Source organism: Aquarana catesbeiana, linkage group LG05 (assembly GCF_042186555.1).
Source record: "Aquarana catesbeiana isolate 2022-GZ linkage group LG05, ASM4218655v1, whole genome shotgun sequence".
NCBI classification, from domain to species: domain Eukaryota; kingdom Metazoa; phylum Chordata; class Amphibia; order Anura; family Ranidae; genus Aquarana; species Aquarana catesbeiana.
Window position 1 is genome coordinate 223418023 of NC_133328.1, and position 16372 is coordinate 223434394.

The 16372-nt window shown below is 44.3% G+C and overlaps 1 protein-coding gene across 2 annotated transcripts in view; it reads right to left on the reverse strand.

Annotated features, from left to right (window-relative positions):
• Positions 1 to 16372, reverse strand: part of MLH1 (mutL homolog 1) — a 178449-nt gene that overhangs the window by 42785 nt on the left and 119292 nt on the right. Inside the window, exons 15-16 of one of the 2 annotated variants that reach the window (XM_073630589.1) lie at positions 12592 to 12655; positions 11184 to 11345 (exon numbers count right to left, since the gene is read on the reverse strand). In XM_073630589.1, coding sequence (XP_073486690.1) covers positions 11184 to 11345; positions 12592 to 12655 — 226 coding nt within the window. The remainder of the gene's footprint in view (positions 1 to 11183; positions 11346 to 12591; positions 12656 to 16372) is intronic. The other variant, XM_073630591.1, reaches the window with a different exon arrangement.

A 16372-nucleotide genomic window follows, 5' to 3' on the forward strand; every position in this document is an offset into this window, starting at 1 on the left:
GTCTGGAAGGGGGGGGGTGGCTTCGAAACATCTATCTTAAATGATGCAAAATACAAACCACTACTTTGCCCGGACCACCCAATCAAACATGTCAAACTTCCTACTATACCATTTATCATTTGTTTTATCTCTACTGTGACTTCAAACACAGCAAACAGTGCCATTACTATAACTGGAGGTGAGAGGAGTGAGGAGGAGGAACCACTGTTTCCCCTCTCCCACCCCGCCCCATCCTCCAGAATCCCTTTTCTCTTCTTGTGCATGTGAAAATAACTCAATATCTTATATATCTTTTTTCCCCTTCCCCACTCTTGTTTCAACATAACATAGCAGTTAAATCCCACATAAAAAGTAGTTGACCCTACACCCATTATACCCTCCCTCCTCTCCCTGTGCCTACTTCGGCTAGCCCTAGGGGCATTTTTAGTGACCTTTGTGTACCCTTCACCCCATTCTAACAAATACCTCCGCACCCACCCTATCAATAAATCTGCCCCCCCAAATCTCTCTACTCGCCCCCCACCCCCTCCCCCCACCCCCCTTAAACCCAATCTCTTAAGACAGAATATCCTCAGAGTAACAAGAATAAACAAAAAATCAACCCACAACCTCAACCTTATACCGTCTCTCATTGAGAACTTTCACCATCCAGCCCCTCTCCCTCCAGCCCATGCTAATAAAAAAAAAAAAAAAAAAAAACCCCAAAAAAAAAAAAAACCCAACCCCAGACCCCCAGCCCCATTTAACGTTCAATGCTTCAAACTTCGTATCTTCCAGCTTTACAAGTTCTTTTTGTTTTCCTCGAGCCAAGCTGTAGCCCTGTCGGCTGTATCAAAAAAATGAACTGTCCCTAAAGCTTCTATACGCAGACGTGCTGGGTATAGCAGTGCATACGAGATTTTATACGTCCGTAAGGCACGTTTAATGTCCACAAATCCTGCCCTTCTTTTTTGCAGGTCTGGAGAGTAATCTGGGTATAGTGAGATCCTAGTTCCGTTATAAAGAATGTCCCCTTTCTCTCTAGATTTTTGCATTAGTGCCACCTTATCTTTATAACAAAACAGCTTAATAATCATAGGTCTGGGGCGACCTCCCGACGCAGTGGGCCTAGTGGGAATACGGTGCGCTCTCTCAATAGCAAAGAGATGTGAGAATGTTTCGGTTCCAAAAATCTCCTTGAGCCAGTTTTCCATGAACGCCTCAGGGCGGGTGCCCTCGCTTCTCTCTGGGAGGCCCATCACCCTCACATTACATCTGCGTAACCTGTTTTCCATTTCGTCCGTTTTATGCCTATGTGCATCAAGCTGTGTTTGCATAATCCTGAACTCCTGTTGCATTGGATATAGTATGTCCTCTGCTTGACTCAATCTTTCCTCTATAGTAGAGGTCCTCTCTGCCACCCTCTGAAGTTCTTGACCCATGGTGCGTAGTTCTTCCTTGAGGCCCCTTATTTGATTACACAAATCATTCAGGGATCCTTTACAGGAGTTTACTGCGGCCAGTACTTCTTTTAATGTGGGCTCTGGTTCACCAGTTGTACTCAAATCAGGGAGGGCTCCACTCATAGCTACAGCGCCATTTTCCAAGTGATCTTTCTCAGTGCTTTTCTTGTTCGTTATTTTAGCGCTGGCTGGTAATGTTTTACCTACGCTCCTTCTGTCCCCAGCGGATCCTGCCTGTGTCTTCTCGTGAGCTAACTGATTGCCTTTGGCTGGGGAATGCAGAGGGGTATGCGCGTATTTCTCTAGTTTTGCTGCCGCTGCGGTTGCCGATGTTGCTTGGCTCCCCTTTTCCTTAGCGGAACGGGTGGATTGTGTTACTAGAGTTTCTTGGGGCTGCTGCTGAGGCTCCTCACCTTTCTTCCTGGTCATGATAATAGTGTAATGTAATGCCTAGGTGAGGTTCCCAGTAGTTCCTCCGCCAAGTAAGGTATTTCTGCTTGTTAACACTTTACCCCTTTTTACCCCTTTTGCTCCCCTTTGGCAGGTATTCCTATGCCTGCTATTCCTTGCCTCTCTTCCTTGATCCTGAACAGCCGCCACACATACAGTCCAGAGTTACTGCTTAGTCCTTGCCCTTCTCAGTAAGCCTCTTCCTCTTTTTCCTCTTTTAACCTTTTTCTTTTCCTTTCCCTCCTTCCCTTTAACTATACCGCGTACCTTGTCAATAATTTAACATAGTCCTACTGTTATTGCCTGGAGTTGAGAGCAGATGTCCACATACCTGTCCTGGGGCACTTCAGAGGCAACGTATCCCCCTCTTCGCTCTCAGCACAGGCAAGGTTCGGGCGCTTGGGTCTCGGCGTCTGTTGTCCCCTGCGGCTAGCGAGGCCGGCTTCCGTCCCACCGCTGGTTCCTGTGGGTTCCTCCCGGCTCTCGCGAGATCCCCGGGCGTTGCTAGGCTACGGAGCGAGACAGTCTCGGCATCCGCTATCCCCTGCGACTAGCGAGGCCGGGTCTCGTCCTGCCGCTGGTTCCCGCGGTTTCCGCCCGGCTCTCACGAGATGCCCGGGCGTTGCTAGGCTACGGAGCGAGGCAGACAAGCAGGCGCGGTCAGCTCAGGCAAGGTTCGAGCGCTTGAGCGATCCAGTGGCGGGGCCGGCTCCTCAGCTGCAGCCGTCCTCTGCTCTACGCCGTCTCTCCTGGCCGGGGGTACAGAGGCTGACAAGGCAAGTACTTTACACTGGGCTGGGCTGCTAGCTAAGTTAGGCTGCTGAGGCTGGCAGCATGAAGGCTGGAGCACGGAGAGAGCTCACACACGTCCACTCACTCTAACATCCGGTCACGCCCCCACATATGGGATCTTCAAACTGGTCGTTGTAAAAATATTTTAAAAAATCTCAAGTAAAATCCTTTTATTACTCTCAGCCTCCTCAAAATCTCTGAATTCCTTTTTATTTGCTGCTGTGATCCAACTTCTTTTTAGAGGGTGGCTACATTCATAGCCACCCTTGTGCTCCCACAATGAACTAAGGACTGTACAATGTACAACGGGATATGTAATGTGCATAGAGCAGTACAGGTGACTGCAAATAATGTGCACTGCTCGGTTTCAAAATAAATTCATGAAAAGTAGATTACAAAGTCATTAAGTAGTGGATGTATGTGTATGGATTATTTTTGGAGAATAAGGAAATTGTTTAGTGTCACTTTAAGCCTGCAACGTTCTCTATGAAGCCTGGGAACAAAGCAGTTTGCAGAAAGTCTGTCATGCTGACCACACACATAGCGACCACAAAAACCTGCAGGACGGCCTCTTCCTCCATCCACCGTTTTCTTTTCCTCTTAGGGCAGAAGCCCTTAATGAAAATGGCCACTGCGGTTCCTACTAGAGCAAAACACACAGCAAATGCTGGCCTGACAGGCATGAGTCTTAAAGGGGTAGGGGCCTAAAAAGCACATGGCCCCAGCAGTACTTTAAAGGGGAAGATTTCCCAAAAGCAAACTGGCCAAACACCAGGCTCAGCAGTTACTCCACTCTATGAGGAGCCCAGGGGCACCCATATAACCACTAGTGCAAACAAAAAAAAAAAAAAAAAGGATTTGGGGGAATATGATGGGACAAATCACTACTAAATGCAAGTTCAACAACGATTTGCCAAGAGCCACAGTCACTGTCCGCCATGGTACTATAGACCACTGCTGCCTGGATCCATGGTGCTACACTTTAACACTGAGGGAACACTGACCAACCAGTAGTTTGACAGGTCACGTGTGCCTCCCTAGGACAAAAAACACAGGCTGACTCCAAAGAACAGGCCAAATCCAAACTCACATGGAGCAAAAATTGCATGAACTTGATGGTTGCAACTATCTTTTTTATCCAGCTTGTCACCCAACCAGTGACCAGCAAACGATCTTGGTATTTCCAGGAGGAAAATTGTATGTCCTAACTCCTAGATACTAGGCAAATATTGAAGTTTTCTATAGCTGTAGAGGTTTGGGAAATTATAAAGAATGATCCGTGCCACTCTACACCATCAACACAAAACAGGAGACCAAAGTGTGCAATTATCCCTACAGTATCCAATATATTCTCTAGGTGTTCTTAACTAGAGTCAATAAATAAAGTCCATAAAAGCTAGAGTCAATAAAGTCCATAAATATGCTGAAATAAAAAGAGTGTCTCTTTAAGTGATTCCTTAATGATTTCCACAAATAGTGCTCTCAAATGTCATCACTTGTGCTCTTTCCACCGGATTTGCACCGGATTTGCACTCACCTGGGATATAGGACCACACTTTTAAATATGGTCTATGTGTGATTGTGTCCCTTTCAGAGGACTGGACACATTCCAAATCATAGGGTTTCACAAAGAACTTAACCTGCTACATCAATCCTGGATGTCTCCATTCATACATAGAGAATGGGGAACAAGTTTACATTTCAGCATCTGATTCACCAAACCCAAAGATACTTCATGCCCACTAGCATTGGCCTTGCGCGATCGTGTTTTGATAAAATGTGAGAAATTTTGTGAAGCTGTTTAATATCACAAGCATCTTTGAAGTTCACTATGAATAAGCCAGGTAAAATCTTCTTTGCAACAACTGACTTCTATAGAAGTATGAGGCGACACTCATGGCTTAGGATTATAAACAAATGCATTTGCTCTTGATATTAAACAGCTTTTCAAAAACAACATTACTCACATTTATCAATGGCATCCACTGATTTTAATGTTTTTTATGAGCACATAGAGGAAAATTTTGGATACGCTAGGGATAATTGCACATTTTTGGTTTCATGTTTTTTTGTGTTTACGGCAAAGCGCCGCATGGATCATCCTTTATAATTTCACATAGGACATGTATACGAGTGTGTGTAGTTTGTGAGCGATTCATTAAATTGTTCACTGGATATTTTAGGATAAATTCACGATATCTGCTCGCAAGAATTTATTTCATTCATTATTTCTCAGAGAGGTTTGGGAAACCAGCAGGGCCCACCCCCTTGGCTTTCTTTAGTTTTTTTAGTGCACCTGGTACAGCAATGGTGAACCTTGGCACCCCAGATGTTTTGGAACTTTACCATGATGCTCAACTACACTACAGAGTGCATGAGCATCATGGGAAATGTAGTTCCAAAACACCTGGGGTGCCAAGGTTCGCCATCACTGACCTAGCATCCTATTCTTGCAGATAACACTATAATGTTGGTGATTATCTAAAGAAAAGTGTTGTCCTCCAATGAACAAAAGAGAAATATATATTCTAGTTTCAGAGAAAAATATATACTGCAAGTAAGCAAAAAATAGGATTTTTTATAACAGCTTACCTGTAAAATCCTTTTCTTTCGATGGACATCACGGGACACAGAGTCTCAGTAATTACTGATGGGTTATATAGGTATCACTAAGTGATTGGACACTGGCACACCCTACCAGAAAGTTCAACCCCCTATATAATCCCTCCCCTTGCAGGGATACCTCAGTTTTGTAGCCAAGCAATATAGTGTATCAGAAGAGGGGCGGGACCTCTGTGTCCCGTGATGTACATCGAAAGAAAAGGATTTTACAGGTAAGCTGTTATAAAAAATCCTATTTTCTTTCTTGAACATCACAGGACACAGAGCCTCAGTAATTACTGATGGGATGTCCCAGAGCAATGCTATCTGAGGGGGGGGGACCACAACCAAGTAGGGTGCAATCAGACCTGAGGACCCTGTACCGCTGCCTGCAGCACACTACGCCCAAAGGCGATATCCTCATGCCTTCTCACATCCACCTGATAGAATCTGGTGAATGTATGGACTGAAGACCAGGTTGCGGCCTTGCAGATTTGAGCCATAGAGGCCCGGTGATGCACTGCCCAAGAAGCACCAATAGCCCTTGTGGAATGTGCCCTGATCTGAAAAGGAGGAATCTTCTGTTTCAAACCGTAAGCCTGAATAATCAACTGTCGAATCCATTTAGAAATGGTAGCTTTTGACGCTGCTTGTCCTCTACTGGGACTCTCTGGCAGCACGAACAAAACATCCATTTTGCGAATCTGAGCAGTTGCCTCCAGATAGGCCTTGACTGCTCTTACTACATCCAAAGAATGTAGTGATCTTTCTTCCGGAGAACAGGGATCTGGAAAAAGGAAGGCAGAACAATGTCTTGGTTTAGATGAAAATCTGAAACCACCGTCGGTAAAAAACTAGGATGAGGGCGCAGTACCACTCTATCCTTGTGTACAATCAAATAAGGCTCTTTACAGGAAAGGGCTGCTAATTTTGATACTCTTCTAGCAGAAGAAATGGCTACCAGAAAAATTAACTTCCTTGTCAACAAGACCAAAGGAATCTGACGTATTGGTTCAAAAGGCTGTTTCTGTAACACAGACAGAACCAAGTTCAAGTCCCAGGGGTTTAGGGGCTCCTTAACCGGAGGATTAAAACGCGTCACCCCCTGCATAAAGTTTCGGACCAAAGAATGCGAAGCAAGTGGCTGTTGAAATAATACTGATAAGGCCGAGACCTGGCCCTTGATGGTACTCAAGAATTCTACCTATTACATATTTTCTGGGATGCCAACCCCTGGATTCATACCAGGATACATAAGTTTTCCAGACTCTATGATAAATCATTCTGGAAGCTGGCTTCCTTGCATTGATCAAGGTAGATATCACAGGACCTGAAAGCCCACGACTCTTCAGAACGTGGGTCTCAATAGCCAAACTGTCAAATTTAGCGTTTGTAAGGCAGGACTTAAATAGTCCGCCTGCCAGTTCTCTATCCCTGGAATGAAAACTGCCGATATGCATGGCACATGCTTCTCTGCCCAGACTAAGATCTGGTTCACCTCTTTTTGAGCAGCTCGGCTCCTGGTGCCTCCCTGATGATTGACATAAGCCACTGCTGTGGCATTGTCGGACTGGATCCTGACCGGGCAACCCTGTAGCCTGATAGTCCAGGCCTTTAGGGCTAGATATACCACACGGATCTCCAGAATGTTGATGGGTAAGGTCCTCTCGGTTTTGGACCATACCCCCTGAACGGCAGACTGTTCCAGCATCTGTTGTTACCACCGTCCACGTAAACGGTAGAAAGGATTTCCCCTTCTGCAGGTTTTCGGGTATGAGCCACCAATTGAGGCTCTGACGCACCATATGAGACAGGTGCATCGGAAAGTCTAATGCCTGAACCTTCTTGTTCCAGGCCGACAGAATACTGTGTTGCAGCAGTCTTGAATGAAACTGAGCACAGGGAACTGCTTCGAATGAAGACACCATCTTTCCTAGCAGCCTCATACAAAGGCGGACAGAAGGACCCTTCTTGGTCCTGACTGCCAGAATCAGCTCCCTTAAAGCAGTGATCTTTGCCCGAGGAAGAAATATTTTCTCCTGGCTTGTATCTATGATCAGACCCAAATACTCCAGTCTTCTTACTGGTTTTAGGAAAGATTTTTCTAGGTTGAGGATCCAACCTAGGTGTTCCAGATACTTGACTGTGGTCCTCAAGTTCCCGTTCAAGGAGGCTACTGACCGGTCTATCAGGAGCAGGTCGTCTAGGTATGCTATGACAGCTATACCCTGAGCCCTTAATCTGGCCAGAGGAGGGGCCAAGACCTTTGTTAACACTCGAGGTGCAGTGGCTATCCCAAAAGGCAGAGCCACAAACTGGAAATGGCGCCCTCCTATCTCGAAGTGCAGAAACTTCTGATGAGCAGGAATAATGGACACATGCAGATATGCATCTCTGATGTCTATCGATGCCAGAAATTCTCCTCCCTGCAGGGTGGAGACTACTGTCCGAATTGATTTCATGCGGAAGGACTGAATCCTTAGGAATCGGTTCAGATCCCTTAAATCCAGAATGGGTCTGACATCCCCATTTGGTTTTTGGACCGTAAAAAGGTTGGAATAGAAGCCCAATCCTTGATCTTTTGCGGGAACCACCATAATGACCTCCTGCAACAAAAGTCGCTCTAACGCTAGAAGGAGCGACTGCTTCTTCTCTGGATCTCTGGGGACACTTGATCTGAGGAAAGAGGAGAGGGAAATTCTTGAAACTCCAGCTTGTACCCTAAGGTTACCGTGGAGATTACCCATCTGTCTTGGAAGTCCTCCTGCCAGAGCCCTGAGAACTGTCGCAGTCTTCCCCCCACTCGAGCGAGCGGGGGCGCCCCTTCATAAAGAGGTCTTAGTGTTTTGCCTAGTAGGCTTCTTCCCCCAGGACTTCTTTTGTCTCTGGGGTTGACTCTTGTTTCTTGACCCAGACGGAGGAGGCCGTCGAGACTGCCTGGAGGCTGAAGCCCCTGGCGCTGGGGAAAGAGTCCGTTTGAAAGAGGGACACTTACTCTTCTTCTTAACAGGTAAGAGAGTGCTTTTCCCACAAGAGATTCTCTTGATGTAGTTATCCAAGTCTTCTCCAAACAACCTTGCACCACGAAATGGAAACCCAGCCAGCAGCTTCTTACATGGTGCTTCGGCTGACCAATTTTTCAACCATAGGATTCTACGTATATGCACCAACCCCAATGAAAGACGAGAGGTTTGCATGATAGAATCTCCGATGGCGTCAACAACATAACATAAGGCCGCTGGAAGGTTAGCCAACCCCTGGGCCTGCTGTTCAGGTAAAACTCTGATGACCTGCTTAACATGGCCTCTTATGTATTGACAGACTCCAATCGCTGCTACTGCAGGTTGAGCCACTGAACCTGCCAAAGAGAAAACATCCTTCAATAGGGATTCCATCTTTTTATCCATCGGATCCCTAAGCATCTGAGCATTGTCTACAGGACAAGTCAGACTATTATTCACGGAGGAAATGGCGGCATCAATGGCCGGTATTCCCCACATTTTAACAAACTTTTCTTCCATAGGATAAAGTGTTGAAAACTTTTTCGGCGGAAAAAAACGTTTGTCTGGGTGATCCCACTCAGAATAAAGGAGCTTTTCAAGCAAATTATTCACAGGAAAAGCATTTGCTGTTTGAGGAGGTTTCAGTGACCCTAAAGAAGAAGAGGGTTCTTTAACTGATTCAGATACGGGCAACTTAAATGTGGAGCGGACCAATCCAGTAAGGATCTGCACTAAGACTTTCTCCTCCTGAGAAGCCGAAGAGGGTCCCCCTCCACCTGATTCCTCCGAAGAGGAATCATCCGTCCCATCCTGATCCTCTGAAAGGGATTCCTCTCCTTTATCCCAGAGCTCCTCTGCCTGAGGGTCTTTGGGAACAGAGGAAGGCCTAGTGCGTTTTCTTCTACTGAGTGAAGATGTAATCACGGCCATTAATCTTTCCTCTAAACCATTAATGGTTGAGGAAAAAACCTCCTGTGTAACGTATACAGGGGCTGAAGTGCCAAAAGCAGGTGTAGCCCCTGACCCCAATGGCTCTCCCTGGCTAGCCGTCCCTGGCCCCTCGGGGGGGGGGAGGATGCTGCAGAAAGGAGGTCCTCAGAATGAGATCCCCTAGTGTCTCTGGTTCTGGGGGTATTTGAACCTCTTCTACCCATAGTGCAAAGCAACAAGGTGGAGGTATCACAAAATGAACACTGACTGCTGATCGATGTAGTCCGGCTAAAAGCCCTGCTACCAAATGCCCAGTCTGGTGTTACCTTAGTAAATGCTGCCTAGGAGAATGCCTGTGTCCCACCTTATATGCGACCGTCAGCTCTGTGTCCCTCCAAAGGCTTAGTGCACCTGTAATCTGTGCCTAAATAGCCTGCAGCCGGCGTCTGAGCACGCTTGACGCTGTGCTGACGCCCCGCCCCCCCCCCCATCGTTTTCGAAAACCACGCACTTCCAGTGCGGGCCGACCCTCCGGAATCAGCATGGAGGGAAGGCTGGGGGGAGGGAGAGGAAGGAGAGAGGCTGGTAATGATGGGGCCTGCACGTGGCAAAATGGCGGCGGCGGCGTAAATGCAGTGTATAACCGCCTCACAGACCACCTGTGGCCTCCCCCTAGTCTGGGGGGAGATATCCCTAAGGAGAGCCCCCCATCCCATCCTACCTGAGCCAGCCAGAAAAGCTTGTGCAGCGTGGAAACACTGAGACAGACATCAGCATGAGAAGGTATGTGCTCTTGGCAGCCCCCGGTGGCGACAATAGGCATAGCATGCATTTACCTTAAAGAAGAAAACCTACTAGAATTAAAAAAATTCTGTGGAATCTCCTCTTACCTTATCCAGCTGCAGGGTTCTGTTATACAGACCCAATCTTCACCTCTCACGGTGGGCTCCGTTTGAAAAAACCTTCAGAGACTGGGGCCCCCTACGAATAGGGGGATCCACAGTTCTGACCTGTAAAGCACCCGGCCAGAAATAAGGATAGAAAACCATTTTCTGATATGCGGGGTCCAGCTCTCTAAAAAGAGAAGCGTTACAGGTAAAACCTCGTTTCTTCGGACACGAGGCCCAGGTACCATCCAATTCGGCCTAGAAAAGACACTTTGAAATGGATCCGTTTCGCCTGGCTTGCCCCAGTATAGGATATAGGATAATCCCTTTGGAACTCAGCAAATTACACGTCCATCATCTAAGACACTGGCGTAAAAACTGAGGTATCCCTGCAAGGGGAGGGATTATATAGGGGGTTGAACTTTCTGGTAGGTTGTGTGCCAGTGTCCAATCACCTAGTGATACCTATATAACCCATCAGTAATTACTGAGGCTCTGTGTCCCGTGATGTTCGAGAAAGAAATATTTGTTCAGGCGCCTCAAATAGCACACACCGGAGTTGATTTACTAAAACTGGAGCACTCAGAATCTGGTGCAGCTCTGCATGGTAGCCAATCAGCTTCTAACTTCAGCTTGTTCAATTAAGCTCTGACAATAAAACCTGAAAGCTGATTGGTTTCAATGCAGAGTTGCACCAGATTTTGCACTCTGCAGTTTTAGTAAATCAACCCCACCATCCATTACAAATAGCTAGCATAGTGAAAATACTATTTAGTAATACAATTTTTGGTTTTCCCTTGCTGTCTGTACACTGCTCATCGGTCTAGAAATAATCCTATTCAGCTTTCAGTGGCTGTAAGAATACCGCATTGACAACACTGTATGATAGAAGAAAGCCTAATAGCCTTAAATTACCACTATGCACGAATGTGGGTTGTAAATTTCAGTTGTCACTGGTGATTCACTAAATAGTGAAGTCAGAATAAAAATGACAACCCTAGAGCCTGTGCCTTTAAAAAAGTCAGCATTGACAGCGCCCATATTTCCATGCTAACATGTCTGACGTATGTATTACTCACCTCAATTTCAAGGGAGAAGTAATCTTTCAACATTTCTGACTTTTTCTGAAGAAATTGAACAATGTATTCAGCGAGACCTTCTTTGGGACCATCTTCTTCTGTCCACCCACTCTCAGGACTGTCCAAGGCCAGCATTGCTAAATCATATATTGGTGCAGACTCCTAGCAGATACAACAGATATAAGCACGTACCCTTTCCATTTACCAAATAATTTTCTCTGTTACATGGAAAAAAAATTAGATAGATATTATATATACTGTATATAGCTATCTATCTATCTTCCATGCTGATAAATGCTTTCAGTGTAAGCATACAAGCACAGAGTCAGCAGTCTGCATAAAATAACATCTTCCTAAAATGATGCACTACCGTAAAGTAAGCTTTATTAAAGCAGTATTAAAACCCATAAGAAAACTTGTATTATGTACTAAGATGTGATGGCTGTGTTTGATTTCTTTTTTTAGCTTTCTTTAATTTTCATCTGGTGATCCAGCCAGTACGTCTGTTTATATATATATATATATATATATATATATATATATATATATATATATATATAAAAAACTCTCAAGCAGAATGTATCAGTCAGTTACAAAGATGAAACAAACCATGAAACACTAATAGGGGGGCCTACAATGATCAGCTTATATATATATATATATATATATATATATATATATATATATATATATATATATACACACACACACACACATATACATACATACATACATACATACATACACACACACGTAACATGTTGTGAAAGGTGAACTTCTCCTTTTAAGATTGGCAGGGCTAGCAGCGTGACAGATATTTAGTCTATACTCTGCAGACTGTGCTTTTGTAGGTTTTTTTATCTAGAGAAGAGTAGTTTAAATGTAGCTTTCACTCTCCTGAAAAATAAAAAATAAAAACACTGCCCTTTGGTACATGGTAATTTTCTATTTTTTTTTTTGTAAAATTACATTACAGATTCTCAATCCAGCTCATACATAGTGGTGCTTTATGAAAATTGTAATGAACAAGCCCACTGAAATAACTTGGGAGTAAATCTACCCATAAGAAAAAAATCACAAAGATCACTGCCCAGCAGTTTCCAATACAAGCTGGACCCAGAACATAAATCCAGCTCTGCAAAGTATAAAACAAGAGCTAGGTACTTCTGCAAACAGCACAATTAATTTAAAACAAGGTTTTAGAAAAAGGTTTCCATGATTTGGAAAAAAAATATAACACATGCAGTTTCTGGGTGTGTCATTATCACCATACAGTATACTGTTTTTCCATTGGAACCTTCCATTGACTGGGGCAAGGGAAAACCAAAGACGTGGCAGGTCATACTTTCAGCTTTTTCTTTGGAAAGCATATTGCCATATTTTATAAGTTTCAGAGAAAAATACTTACAGATAATTTCATAATACCAAAATTTCCAAAATCGTAAATAAGTATTTGATAGAAGAGTTCTCGGCTATTGAAAACAAAAAAAAAAGAAAAAAAAATTACACACACACACACACACACAAAAAAAGGACTGTACATATATAAGTATACATGCAGTGGTAGTGCAGTTTTCAGAAACACTTGGATATGCACTGCAGAGTGTTTCTGGGCATGTTCACCAAGTACTTACATAGTGCCTTAAAAAAAAGTATTCACCCCCCCTTGGTCTTTTTCCTGTTTTGTTGCATTACAACCTGGAACTGAAATTGATTTTTTGGGGGCTTTGTACGATGTGATGTACATGACATGCCATGCCTATGACTTGAAGGTGCAAAAATAGAAATTTTGACATATCTGTAAACTCCATAGCTTGAAGCACAGTACAGAGCAAAATAATTGATACTCATGCCTAGTACACACGATCAGAATATCGCATGACAAAAATTGCTTTTGGAGCGTTCGTACCATAATCTGATCGTTCATACACAGCTTTCGAGAGCTGATCACAACAGTTCATCCAACAAAATCCGAAGGGACAAAGCACGTCAATTTTTCTTGTACAATACCAGATTGTATGATTTTCATTGAATCAGTACAGTATTAATCCAAAAAAAAAAAAAAAAAATATCGGGAGATCAAGACGGCACGGAAACAAAAGAATTAATTACAATACATCACTTCACAAGTTGTATTCTGTCGTACGAGAATTTCCTTAACTTTAGTAACCTCTTCATTTTCGATACGAGACTAGCATGCAGCAAAAATAACGAACAATCATTCGTTCAATAATCTCATTGTGGGTACTAGGCATTAGTCCAAAGGTTATATGCCAATACCTTCTACTACCACTATTGGGCACTGGCAAAAGCTTTGCTGGCAACTGCCCACCCAGTATACCCATAAAAACCTGCCCACTCTGGAGGGGTTTTTTCCAGAAAGCAGTAAGGACATCACATAGAAAATTTACCAGCATTTACCCCATCTAGGCTGCGGGCTCCTATGGGCGACGGGCAACGGCCAGGTTGCGGGCTCCTACAGGCAGGTTGCGGGTTCCTATGGGTGGGTTGTGGGCTCCTACGGGCGTCGGGCAGCGACTCCTGTGTTTTCTCCTCCTCTTCTGCATAACGACTGCTTCCTCCGTGCGGCTCCTCTTAGGCGTCCAAAAGGATCACCTCTCCTTTCAGCCAATCGGGCGACGGGTCTCAAGACCCACTTCCTGGCTGCCCGGGAGGAGGATTAGTGTGGCGATAGCGAATATTACTACACTATAGTCACACAATTGGGTGGGATATGGTTTTTGTTTTCATTAGACTTTGCAAGGTACATGTAAAAAAGTCCCGTTTTGTTTTGTTTTTTTCCAGAGACATGTAGCAGAATATATTTTGGCTTAAATTTATGAGGAAATTCGATTTTTTTTTAAATTTTTCATTGGATATATTTTATAGCAGAAAGCAAAGAAGTTTTTTTTTTTTTCCAAAATGTTCAGTCTTTTTTCATTTATAGGTTAAAAAATAAAAACTTCAGTGATGACCAAATACCACCAAAAGAAATCTCTATTTGGTGAAAAAAATTATATAAGTTTAATTTAAGTTCAGTGTTGCATAACCACATAATTGCCAGTTAAAGTAGTGTCAGAACTATTAAAGTTAAAATAACTAAAATAATACATTTCCAATGGTCTAAACATATTTTTACATGTGGTTTCATGAGCAGCTTAGGAGCCATCTTGTTAAATGTTTTTTTTAGAAGTTGAAATTAAAGTTCATGCTTGTGGACAGAGATTTTTTTAAGATACTTTAAGGACCCCTTGCATATTATCCCAGATCGTAAATTAAGAGTCTCAGACACTTAAACAGCTAGACGAGATAAGGCAACAATTATATTTTTTCCCTCTTTTCAGGACTGAGAAAATGGGACGCATTCAAAAGCTATTTTCAAGAAGTGCCTTGTATTATTCATTGCAAATAACTATATTAGCAATAATTCCTATTATATTATTATTACACTATAATAGGGCAAGTATATGCATACTTAATTGAATAATCTCACTCATTTGGGTTTATGTATTTTTATAATTTAAAACATTTATTCATTGTATTATGTTTGTTTATATCTATTGAAAAATATATTATTAAGAGAAGGATGGCATTTTGTAATAGAATATATATAAATATATATATGGTCCAGGGGATGGGGCGGAGCGTCGCTACGTAGGAGCGCTCCGTAGGAGGCTTGGCGCCACTGCTCCCCCCGCACACCCGCTCAACAGAGAGGAGGAGGCTAGGAAGCCGCAAAGACGCCGGCACCGTGAGATGCTTCCGACGCGGCCTGGAGGGAGATAGAGAGGGGAAGCCGCTCGCCCCTCGCTGCCCTAGCTGCCGCTGTGAATCACGGCACTGCCGCTGACACTGACACCTGGAGCTTGGAGCTCCGAAGCAACGGACAGGGAGGAGACCGCGAACGGCTTTGGAGGCACAGGTTGGCTTAACAACAGCAAGGTAACGCTGCAGCTGGAGGGGGGTGAGCCAGCAAGGGGATACACTGAAATAGGAGCAGGGAGAGGTGAGAGATGATGAGAGCTCAGTATATGCTGATATACCCCCTGGTGTCCCCCCTGCTCCCCTTTTGAAGTGTCTATGGTGGGAAAGCAGCCAGAAAACAGGGTAGGAACTTAAACTGTAATCTTGATATAAAACTAATCCTGCTATATACTACTGAGACACCCGGACACATGATATGTACTAAAAGGCTGAAGGAACAATCCCTAGAACAATAAGGAATAGATGAGACGTGTTTGAGGTGCACTTGGCTATATACAGATGAACTGTTCACCTACTTACTTAGTGTGAGCACTTGCGTTCACTTACACCCCCTCCCCCTTGGATCTCTGCAATCTCTTAAGGTAGAGGAGGAGGACCTCAAGGAGAACGGATTGGGCTTTGTGTTCATAAGAATAGTCGGAGTGGAAGATAAAATTCTTGACTTTAAATGACAATATCTGCAACAGTATTAACCCTCTGAGATGCCTGTATTAGATCGCAGTTGATCTGAGTAGATGGTCCTATTGCGATTCACTTTCTCTTTCTTTTTTCTCTCCACGGATATTCTAACGTGGGAACCCCCCCTGACCCTTTTTGATGTCTTAAGGCTAAGAAACTCTAAGTATTTGGCTTAAATACCGGCTATCCTGGGCTACTTGGACTAAACAGTGAACATTTGGCATAGGGACAGAAGGGCAGAGAGGTAGGCGCAAGATTCACTGAAGAAGAATTACACATCCTAAGCCTGGGTTTGGGGGCTAAAACTCATTTTCTCACTCCGACAAATAGGGTATAAAAAGGAGCCTGACAGTAGCCCTGCTGTGTTTTTGGGAGGTGAACGTTCCTGCCCAGACCTGACGTGCAGGGTGGTCGGTGGTAGACAAGGCTTCTAAGCAGGACCCCTCATAGACCCAAGTAGGTCCGGGAGGTCCCTCGCGGAATTAATATAAGAGCCTCCGCATAAGCGGATACTAGCGACTTGCACACCGGTATAAGAGGGTTATAAGAGGGAACTGAGGGAGTTGGCCCCCGACCCCGTCAAGGAGCAAGTTGTATACAACCACTAGGTCTCATACCTAGGCTTGTATTAATCTTCCGGGGTAGGGCGGAGTACTAGAGGCCTGTGGAGATGAGGGGGAAGGCAACTAAAGGTAATAAAGGAACTGTAACCGCAACAAGTCCAGGCGGGATTCAGCGCTACATGT